General features: G+C 40.5%; 1 protein-coding gene across 3 annotated transcripts in view; it reads right to left on the bottom strand.

The window, feature by feature from the left end:
- The window catches only part of map3k3 (mitogen-activated protein kinase kinase kinase 3), a 163,002-nt gene that overhangs the window by 124,523 nt on the left and 26,397 nt on the right, over positions 1-12,082 (bottom strand). For all 3 annotated transcript variants that reach the window (XR_012102002.1, XM_073070762.1, XM_073070763.1), the window contains exons 3-4: positions 6,111-6,232; positions 5,962-6,002 (exon numbers count right to left, since the gene is read on the bottom strand). Coding sequence is in view for 2 of the 3 variants with exons in the window: in XM_073070762.1 (XP_072926863.1) it covers positions 5,962-6,002; positions 6,111-6,232 (163 nt within the window). In the remaining variant the exon portion in view is untranslated. The remainder of the gene's footprint in view (positions 1-5,961; positions 6,003-6,110; positions 6,233-12,082) is intronic.

Genomic DNA, 12,082 nt, shown 5'->3' with positions numbered 1-12,082 from the left:
TAAACAATATATATCTACTGTAGCATAGTACCACTAATTCCATGCAATTAATTTTTTAATAAGCTTTCATATGACAGAATTATATTCCAAAAGTTCAAATGCAGTATAATTGCTAGTTATAACCCCTTTAAAAATATTTTCATAAATTTACATCAACTCTACTAATTATGAAGTTCCTGTTCATCCTTTGCAATAACTCTACACTGATAATCAAGATGCAAAGCATGACCCTAAAAAAGCACAGGTCCCTATGCAAAGTACAAAAACCATCTCTCAACAGAAACAATGAAAAATTTTGTACCATATCCAGTGTATCAGGATAACTGGCAATCAAATGAGGTAAAGAACCTTCAAAGACAAAACCCTCAATCATTGTATCAAACAATCAAGCATCAATGATACCCTCCTGCCTGTATGTTTTGGAGACATGAACAAAGTTTAGTAGGCACCTCAAAGCACTGGAGATAACATTATCTCTGGAAAATCCACTCTGGTCAGCTGGAGATGAGACAATTCAGATGGTGGAATATGGAAAAAAACAAACTGTTGGAGGAACTCAGGAGGTCAGGTAGCATCTATACAGAGAAATGAACAATTGACTTTTCAGGCTGAGACCCTTCATCTGAACTGAACCTTTCAGCAATCCAAATGAAGGACCTCAACTCAAAACACTGATTGTCCATTTCCCTCCACAGATGCTGCCCGACTCACTGACTTCTTCCAGAGGCTTGCTTTTTGCTCTGGTCTGCTGACCACATTGTCTGATAGCAGACTTCTGAAACAAGAAATCATTTATGTAGGGAAGCAGAAATACAGGAAAGAATTTCTACAAGTGTGAACCAAATTACATGCTCTTAGTCACATTTAAATTATTCAACTGATTGATTGGGGGGAGAGAAAAAGAGTTGAAAACAAAGCTGAATATGTGCAACAAGGTAGCCAATTCAGCAGCTTTGGGAAAGAACCTACATTAGGAATTACACTTACATTAGTGTCCCTTTACTCAGGTACAGTGAGAGAGCCACTTAGGCTGACCTCTTACTGCTGTTGTGAATGTGTGACTATTGTGGTACATAATCACAAAATAGTATAAAATACCAATGATCATACTGGGTGCTCATTACCTGTCCCAACTTTACCCACCCAACCCTCCAATTACTACAAAAATGTTTGAGCTGATCCTGCACAAAGTGTACATCACTTTTGCAAAGCTTTTTGATTATACTATATTGCCTCACACTTTCCAATTAACTAACATATTTTCTCTTCGGAAGACATGGTATTGTTTAAGAACTGCTTCCTGGATTGTGAAGTTTCTTCCAAACAAACATTCCTTACCCAGGAATCAAGAACACTGACAATTAAAGCACAACTTGACCATATCAGGTATCTTTCTGGAGTCGTGGATATGCTCCAACTAGATAATGGAATTGCTGTTCCAGCTTACAACAAGCTCAAGATAGTACAGCAATGGCAAATGTTCTATTCTGGTGCTCCAGGTATTTTTGAAGACCACTACCCATATATTAATGACCCAGACTTGGATGTATTGATCACTTCAAAGTACTATGGATGCAAAACAGGAAAATGTAATAAAAAATGAAGATAATAAATGGCTTCATAAATGGCATACGTAGTAGAAACAAAGAATTTAACAGAGAACCGAGTGACTAATATGGTTTAGCAAAATGCATTAAAACACAATGTAAATTAAGTGGTATAATTTTCAAATAGATTCAGGAACAGAGGGACCTGGTAACATGCAATATCTTTTTAAATATTGGAAGCCAAGGTAACTAGAGGCCATCTGTGGATAACAAATGGGTACTTCTTTTTTAAGTCAATTAAGACCATAAGACATAGGAGCAGAATTAGACTATTCACTGTCCGTTCCACCATTCCATCATGGCTGATATATTACCCCTCTCAACCCCATTCTCCTGCCTTCGCCCCATAACCTTTGACACCCTTAACAACCTAAACTAAGTATACCCAAAAACTTGACTTCCAGTCATCTGTGACAATGAATTCCACAGATTTACCACCCTCTGGCTAAAGAAATTCCTCCTCATCTCTGTTCTAAAGAGATGTCCCTCTATTGAGGCTGTGCCCTCTGGTCCTAGGCCCCCCCCCCCCCCCCACTATAGGAAACATTGCCAAAAGTGGAACTTCTCAGAGGCCAAACATTTTAATTCCAATTCCCGTTCTGACATGTTGGTCCATGGCTTAATCTTGTGCCAAGGTGAGGCCACTCTCAGGGTGGAGGAGCAACACCTGATATTCCGTCTGGACAGCCTCCAACCTGATGGCATGAATATCAATTTTTCCTTCTGGAAAATAAAATCGCTTCCCTCCTCACCCACCCCCCCAACTTCTATTCTGCACTTTGGCCTCTTACCTCTTCTAACCTGCATATCACCCTCCCCCGGGCCTCCTCCTCCTTCCCCTTCTCCTATGGTCCACTCCCCTCTCCCATCAGATTCCTTCCTCTCCAGCCCTTTACCTTTCCCACCCACCTGGCTTCACTCATCACCTCTAGCTATCCACCTTCCCTTCTCCACCTTTTTATTCTGGCATCTGCCCCTTTCCTTTCCAGTCCTGGTGAAGGTTCTTGAACTGAAACACTGATTGGTTATTCATTTCCATACATGCTGCCTGACTTGCTGAGTTCCTCCAACATTTTGTGTGTTGTATAGGAAACATCCTCTTCACATCCACTCTATCTAGGCCTTTCAATATTCGACAGGTTTTAAATAGACCACCATCATTCTTCTAAGCTCCAGCAAGTACAGGCCCAGAGTAATCAAAAGCTCCTCATGCACAAACACTTCCTTTCCCAGGATCATCCATGTGAAACTCCTCTGGACCCTCTCCAGTGCCAGCACACTTTTTCTTAGATAAGAAGCCCAAAACCGATCACAATACATCAAGTGGGGCGTCACCAGAGTCTTAGAAAGACTCAGCATTACATCCTTGATTTTATATTCTAGCCCTCTTGAAACGAATGCCAACATTGCATTTGCTTTCCTTACCATCAACTCAACCTGCAAATTAACCTTTACGGAATCCTGCATGAAGATTCAAAGCCACCAATTCTGTAAACATTGAAATCACTGACATGCAACAGGAAAAGAGGCAGTCTCAACATTGACCCCTGCAGAATGCTAGTAAGGTCAATCTTCTATCCATGCTAGTATCTTTCCTGTAATATCATGGGCTCTTACCTCATTAAGCAGCTTGTGTGGCACCTTGTCAAAGACCTTCTCAAAATCCAAGTACACAACATCCACTGGTTCACCTTTGTCTATCCTGCTTGTTATTTCCTCAAAGAATTCCAACAGAATTCCCCTTAAGGAACCATCCCTATTTTCACCTATCTTATCATGTGCCTCCAAGTAACCCGAGACCTCATCCTTAATAATGGACTCCCAAAATCTTCCCAACTACTGAGGTCAGGCTAATTGGCCTACAATTTCCTTGAATAGAAAACCCTACAAAAAGCAGTGGATACTGCCCAGTCCATTTACAGGTAAAGTTCTCCCCACCACTGAACACTTCTACGTGGCAAAATATTGCAAATATTGGAATGCAGAAGGAAGTACAAAATTGCTGGAAATACTCAGGTAAGGTAACATCTGTGTATAGAGAAATGCAATTCATATTTCAAAATATTAAACGTTCAGATGAAGCAGTTATTGGCCTGGGACAGTATCCCTCTTTCTTTTTCTATAGATGCTGCCTGACCTGCAAGTTGCATCTCAGCTTTTATTTTGCCAGAATTGTAGTAGTTCTGTGGAGAGAATGGAGTTGTTCTCTTTAGACATGTTTTAGAGAAGAATCTATGAAGGTCTTCAATCATGAAGGTTTTGATAAAGCAGATAGAGATAGTAAAGTGCTTCCAAGAGTAAGGTGGTCAGTATCTAGACAATATTCATTCAAGAAATTTGGCAAAACAGGCAAGAGGGTTGAAATTAAAGCTTCAATAGCTACAAAAAGAAAAAGAAAAAACAACAGGGACATTATATCCATTACAGCAATGTGGTTCAGAGGGTCAGAAATAACTCAATGTTTTGGGTATTTGGCTGGATGAAGGCAGAGGAACAAGGAAGGGAAGTTGCATTTTTGATTAGCAGCAAGATCATTCAATGAGAGTTTATGGGTAGGTGCTGAGAAATAAGAGAATGATCATATTGTTAGGATTACATTATAGGCCCCGAATAGTCCATGGGAAGTTGAGAAACACTTGACATACAGGAAATATTCACGTAAATGACCAAAAGCTTAGAAATAATTTCTAATGAACATCTTACAAAGGGAGAGACAGAAAAATTATGGCAGGAATTCCACAGTTTAGGCCCTAGGATGCTAACTTATAAAAATCAATGATAAAAAATGGCATAAGGTTAAGAGGCCAAAAACGGAGGAACATACTGAGGGTCATACGGCTAGTGAAGGTTAGAGAGCAAAAAAATAGAAAGGTAAGGTTAGAGACAGGAAATTCTGCAGATGCTGCAGAGAAACACACACAAAATTCTGGAGAAATTCGGCAGCTCAGGCAGCATCTATGGAAATGAACGAACAGTTGACATTTTGGGCTGAGACCCTTCATCAGGACTGAGTTTCTCCAGCATTCTGTGTGTGTTACTAAAGTCATAGAGATTTTTTTTTTTAAATGTGTAAATTTTTACTTTGAGATACTGTTGCACAGGGAGTCAATCTAAGTTAGTGCGTGTAACAGTGATGTGAACAGATCAGTAGTATGGATTGAAATCTTCTGAACTCTGGTTCAATATCACCACACAGTTCATTAATCTTCATACTAGATACATTCTTCCACCTTACTTCCACAGTCAAAACCAAGTCTGCTACTAAGCAAACACTCAAAAATAAAAGCATTCCAGTGCCTGTCAAACTTCTTATCTGTCAAATTTATTTTCCACATCATGCTTCACAGAGGGAGATCAGTGGAGAGGGATGAGTAGGATAAGGGAGTCGCTTGGGGAGCGATCCCTGTGGAAAGCAGAAAAGGGGAGAGTAGGGAAAGATGTACTTGGTGGTGGGATCCTGTTGGAGATGGCGGAAGCTTTGGAGAATTATGTACTGGACGCAGAGGCTGGTAGATGAAGACAAGAGGAACCCTATCCCTGGTAGTGTGGCGGGAGGATAGGGTAAGAGCAGATGTGCGTGAAATGGGAGAGATGCGGTTGTGGGCAGTGTTGATGGCAGAGGAAGGAAAGCCCCCATCTTTGAAAAAGGAGGACATCTCCTTCATTCTAGAACGAAAAGCCTCATCCTGAGTGCAGATGCGGCAGAGACGGAGGGATTGAGAAAAGTGGATGGCGTTTTTATAAGTAGTAGGGTGGGGTGAGGTGTAGTCCAGGTAGCTGTGACAGGCCGTGTGGGTTTGTAATAGACATTGGTGGATAAGCTGTCTCCCGAGATAGTGACAGTGAGATTGAGAAAGAGAAGGGGGGTGGGGGTTGTCGGAAATGGACCAGATGAATTTGAGGGCAGGGTGGAAGTTGGAGGCAAAGTGGATGAAATCAATGAGTTCAGCACAGGTGCAGGAAGCAGCCCCAAAGCAGTTATTGATATAGCGAAGGAAAAGTGGGGGACGGACACCAGTGTAGGCTTGGAACATAGACTGTTCCATGTAGCCGACAAACAGTCAGGCATAGCTGGGACCCATGCAAGTGCCCAGAGCTACACCTTTTGTAGGAAGGAAGTGGGAGGAGCCAAAGGAGAAATTATTGAGAGTGAGGACAAGTTCCACTACGCAGAGGAGAGTGGTGGTGGAGGGGAACTGGTTAGCGGAACTTGTCCTCACCCTCAATAATTTCTTCTTTGGTCCCAATCAGTTCCCCTCCACCTTCACTCTCCTCCATCTAGCAGAACTTGTCCTCACTCTCGATAATTTAGAGTGACCTTGGTTAATTTTAATTACATTACAAAATTGCATACCTTCTTTCACCATTATGTTCAAACTTTATTCGGACGTCATTCTGAAATAAAAGGAAAATACATTTTAATGAAGGCATCGTTTCATAAAGTCAGGAAACGATTTGCTTTGATTCAAATTTAACACTAATGTATTCCAGTGAGGCTCTTACCTGTTTATTAGCATGGGTGTTGCCTTTGCTCTTCACACTATCATAGCCACTCATTCGACTCCTTCGTCCCATTTGCAGGGCAACAAGGTCCTTCATGATGGACTTTAAAGCTTCCTGCTCATCTGAAAAGATAAAAAGTGACATTAGATATTTAACACAATCCAAAAGGCATAGTAGCATCTTCCCTCTTTAGTGAAGCTACTTAGTTTTGATTAAACACATTCCCTACCCAGCAATTCTTCTATATGCACATTTTCCCTTTTCTGCTATTTCTTTGTGAAAGTTAATATTGAATCCGTTGCCATAAGTATTTTCTTCAAGCAGCATAGTCATGATAACCATCATCTTTACTTCCCTTCTGGTTATTTTACCAATTCCCTTAAATTTGTTTTCCAATTACTAACCCAATTGGTGTTAAAAAAAATCTTCAAAGTTAATTAATTAGCACCCCCATTTAAATCAGCTATTAATCTTCTTCATTGTAAAGAGAACAAGTCCAGTTTCTAGTTTATGCACATTCACTGAAATTCCTCTTTCCTGGTAATATTCTAATAAATAGCCTGCAGCCTGTACAAGGCTTTCACATTCACCTTAAATGTGGTGCCTAATGTCACATGGTAAATTTTGCTGTTTGGTTCATATCAAATTTTTACACTTACAAGCCAAGTGGTAGTATTGGCTATCAAATGTTAATGCTTTTCTTTTCCTTTACAAAAAGCCTTGTAATTCTATGGTTAACTTTTTACTTCACAGTTTGATTAATGTTGAATGCACAGAAATGACTTGCAGCAAAGATATATCAGGATGATTATGGTAGTCAGTGAACAGGTAGCATGAACAGAACAGCATTCCAAAATTATACAAAGAAATGATTACTTGCTGCGGACTCAAATATACAAATAGATTCTAAATTAACAACCCAACAGTAAAGTAAAACAAAACAATATTCATGATCAAAAACAGCTGAATGGAACCAAGAGTCATCAAACCAGAGTCCTGAGGGGCAAAGATGCCAGATTAGGTCTGTGGCAAGTAGTTTTGATCGCAGATCTGCGATCCTACTGCATGGTGGAGGACAATTAAACAGCTGCAGGAAGAGGTAGCTCTAACAACAGCCCCATCCTTAGCAATGGTGGGGTCCCACATGTGGAAGCACTCAGTAAAAAAGTTCAGCCAGGTGCTAAACAGATAATCCATCTTGACTAGAATGTCTACCAGAGCAAGCAAAGGCCCAGCTGAAAGTTGGGCAATATTTGTGGAAAGAGAAACCAAATAAACATATCAGGTCAGGTCAGACCTCTTATTATGCCACTCATCTATATCTACCAACAATAGTGCCACCAAGCCAACTTGGTACGAGACTTCTTTACAGCCATGGTAAATAAAGAGACCAAAAGCCTAATTTAAAGACAAAGCAAGAATAATTGTTCGTAACATCAAGGCACCCTGGTGAAGCTAAAATCAATGGACATTTTAAAGGATATACACTCCAGAGGTCAGAGTCGTATCTCAGACAATGGGATATGCCTATGGTTGTCAAAGGTTAATCATTCCAACTTTAGTATATCACTGCAGGAGTTCCTCAATATGGTTTCTAATAGCCAAGCCTGTTTAGCCGCTTCACCAATGAACTTTCTTCCATCACAAGGTCAGAGTGGGAATGTGTGCTGATTGCAGTGTTCAATTCCATTTGCAACTCAGCAAATGAACCAGTCCATACCGGAATGCAACAAGACCTAGATAAACTTCAGGCATGGGTTGATACACTCAGTGGTCACTTTAGTAGGTACACCAGTACACCTGCTCCTTAATGCAAATCAGCTAATCATGTGGAAGCACAAAAGCATGCAGACACGGTCAAGAGGATCAGGTATTGCTCGCACCAGAACAACAACATTCAAACATCAAGTTGGTCAACAAATGTGATCCAAGTGACTTTGACCTTGGAATAATTGTTGGTGCCAGACAGAGTGGTTTGAGCATCTCAGGAACTGCTGATCTCCTGGGATTTTCACATACAAGTCTCTAGAGTTTACAGAGAATGGTGTGAAAAATAAAAACACATCCAGTGAGTGGCAGTTCTGTGGGTGAAAACACCTTGTTAATGAGAGAGGTCAGAGGAGAATGGTCAGACCGGTTCAAACTGACAGGAAGGCAACAGTAACTCAAAAAACCAGGTGTTACAACAGTGTTGTGCAGAAGAGCATCTCCGAATGCACATGTTGAACCTCGAAGTAGATGGGCTACAGCAGCAGATGACTACATTGGGTTCCGCTCCTGTACTTAAAATGGCCACTGAGTGTAAGTGCAAGAAACAGTTACACAGCAAATGCACCAGGCAATGGCCGATGACAAGAGAAAGCCCAAACACCTAGTCTTGACATTCACTGGCATTACCAATGTCATGTACCCCACCATCAACTTCCTGGAGATCACCACTGACCAGAAACTAACTGGGGAGGCCACAAACATTGTGGCTACAAGAGATGATCAATGGTTGGGTATCCTGTAACAAGTAAATCAATTTCTACCATCATAAAGCCTTTCCAACATTTGCAAGGCACAATAAGGAGCACAGTGAAATACTCTCCATTTGTTTAGTGAGTGCAGCATGAACACACTTTGAGAAGCTCCAAATCATTTATAACAGTTGCCCATCAACAATCCTTCATTACCTCCATCACTGGCACATAGGATTGAAGTGCATGCTCTCTACAAAAGGTAGAAAATATTGACAGGCCTATTCTGTTAGCACCTTTCAAACTCATCATCTCCACTACATGCCATCAAAAATATGTTTCCAATATTCTGAGAGTTGTGATTATTGGACCGTACTTTATATCGTTTTCTTTCCGTTTCTCGGTGTTTTCTTTCTTGTGGCTGATTGGCAGGTGGGTGACCTGTTAATTTTTGTCTGTAAGGGGGTGGGGAAGATTGGGGGATTTGATACTACTGTTGCTGTTCTTTTCTGCAAGTGAGGGAATCGGGGATCTTGTCATTTTTTTCTGCAAGTGAGGGTGTTGGGAGTCATTATTGTTGCTGCTTTTTTCTTGCGGGTGAGGGTGTTGGGGATTGTTATCATCGCTGTCCCCCCCCCCCAGCAAGTGAGGTGGGGGTTAGGGATTGTTATTGTCGCTGTTGTTTGTTTTTTCCTAAGGGGTGGGGGATTTTGGGGTCTGCGAGTTTTGTTTCTTTTCTTTTTTGTGCCGGGGTGCTGGAAAAGAGTTGATTTATTTTCTTTCATCAACTCCTATGGTCTTTCTGTATTTCATGACTATGTGGAAAAGACAAATACCAGAGTTTTATTGTATATGCATGCTGTGACAATAAAGTGAACCTCTGAACCTTTTATAAAGGACAAGAACAGTAGGCACATTGGTTTCCCTACAAGTTACACTGACCTGACTTGGAAATACTTCACCAGTCCTTCATTGTTGTAAGTCTAAATCCTAAAATTCTCCAAGGCAGCATCGTGGGATTACATTTGCAGCAGTTTCAAGGTGGTGGATCACCAAAACTGACAAGGGGCGGACAACTAGGACTTGCTTTGCTAGTGATGTCTCTCAATCCAGATACTGAATGAAGATATAGAAAATCCCCACGCTATCAGCAAGTGCTACTTAGACTCTTTATTGTGTCAGCCACAGCATTAGTCTGAGAGGGGAAGAGAGCAAGGAGCTTTTTCCATTGGATGACAGAACATCCCACAGACCATAAACACATTTTCCTGCAGCTTACTAAACATGAAAGGAACTTTTAGATGCTTGTCAGATCATTATAGAAGGGAATTAATTCTATTTAACCTACAGCAAACTTGCCATGGGCATGCCCACTGTGCTTACTCCAATTAATGTGCTCTTCCTTATCTATTATTGATGGGACCTTTGCATTTAACCTCCACTGAAAGCCAGTGTGTACATCTGTTGTAACAAACAATAACACTGAGCTTTCCCTTTCAGCTCAGGATAATCAATGAAAGGAGAATCAACTCACATCCTGATACAATATCACATTGTTTGAGTATTAAATGTAACTTTGAGGTTATTTGTCAATGTGTACACAATAACCATGTTTACAATGGCCAGGTTGCACCTTTAGTTTAATCTTTCGGTTCTACTGATTTACTGGCCTTACTTAGTTCACATACTGCACCTTTTTTTAAAAAATAAAAGTTATTCATTCATTTTTCATTATCTGAGCATTGCTCACAAGGACAGAATTCATTGTTCTCCTCCGATTGCCCTCGAGAAAATGACAGAAAGGCACCTTCTAGAATTGCTGCAGTCTTCTGTTCATGTACTCCCAAGTAGCGTTAGGGAGGGAGCTCCAATACGTAGACCAAGTTACAAAGAATGAACAGCTATACATTTCCAAAAACAAATAAGATATGACTTGAGGGTATCTATAGGTAGTGGTATTCCCACTTGTCACAGTCCTTCTTTGTAGATGTAACCGCAAATTTGGGAAATGTCATCAGAACAACCTTTCTGTCAGCATCTCAGTGACCCAAGAGCTGATCAAAGACGACATCGGTTAATAGAAATCTGCCTACTTTTTTTTGTTAATTACAGGATCACTTATAGAGGTGGTGCAGTATTCAAAACATAATATTCAAAATTTCTTGGTCATTAAAAACCAAGTCAGCAGTAAAATAAAATTGCTTTACCTTTGGAAATGTATCTGCCACCATTTACAATGGAGTAGTGAATGCTTTAAAGAAGGAAAGCAGCATAAAAGGTAAAGCAGTATATTTAATTACTAAATCTTATTGTGCCAACAAGAAACTTAGAGCATCAGTTAATGATCTATTCTGCATTGTCACCTCTGTGGCCCAGCTTTACCTGCTCAGAGCTTAATATCTGGACAGGTATCTTTAAATAATGAATAAGTTTAATTCATAGTGTATTTTATTACTTTGGAATAGATTGCACATCCTGGAGCTTGACTTGATTTGCAGTGCACCATGTTTATTAATAATCTTGTGAAGTGCTCCCCTCAGAGGACCAGTTGTATTTATTCTTGCACACTAAATTAATTACTAAACGCCCACTCTCTTCAAAGTTTGTTTTATGCAAATGGTACTAACAACAATTAGTTATTAGAAATTAAAAATGTCATCCTTTATTTCGGCATTAGTGATGGGAAAGCTAGGTGAAGGCAACATGCAGTACCTGTAGCTCAGAAAGGGTCAGAAGACAGGAGAATAGCACAAGCACAGCTAGTTGAACTGCTGCCTCAAAGCTTCAGGAGCCTGGGTATAATCCTGACCTTTTGAGCAGGCTATGTTGAGTTTGCACATTCCCCCAGTGACTGGATGGGTTTTCATTCACATCCCAAAAGTGAATAAGTTTATAGGTTAATTGGACAGTGCAAATTGTCTATGGTATGTAGGTAAGTAGCAAAATCTGCTGTTTGGTGGGGTAAGATAGATGGCAGGTGGGGAGAATAAAATGGGTTAGGGTAGAATTAGTATAAACACAGCTGCTCACTAGACTCACTGGACTGAAGGACCTGTTGTAATACTGTGTCCCTATGACTGACAAGTATGGAAGGCACTCAAACAGGCATGAAAGAAACTCAAATAATTAACCCACCACAGCAAATCCCCACCAAGTAAACAGGGCAAAAGTTAGTGTTAACAGAGATGAGACGGAGACTGCAGATTCTGAAATCTGGAGCAATGTACAAAATACTGGAGGAACTCAGTAGGTCAGGCAGTGGCTATGAAGGGAAATGGACAGTCAAATTTCAGGTTGAGACTCTTCATCTGGACAGGTTAAAAGTTAGTGTCATTCCTTCAAATCTCTAAACACTCAATCCAATCCTAGCCTTACATGTTGTCTATGTAGAGTTTGCACATGCTCCCCCGATCAAGTGTACTTTTGCATTGGTTTCTACCATGTCCTTCAACATGGTCCTTCAAAAGACAAGCTAATAGCTGAATAGTCTTGTGTAAGTTACTCGTTAGTGTA

This window comes from Hemitrygon akajei, chromosome 18 (assembly GCF_048418815.1).
Source record: "Hemitrygon akajei chromosome 18, sHemAka1.3, whole genome shotgun sequence".
Lineage (NCBI taxonomy): Eukaryota > Metazoa > Chordata > Chondrichthyes > Myliobatiformes > Dasyatidae > Hemitrygon > Hemitrygon akajei.
This window is presented reverse-complemented; position numbering and strand designations above follow the sequence as displayed.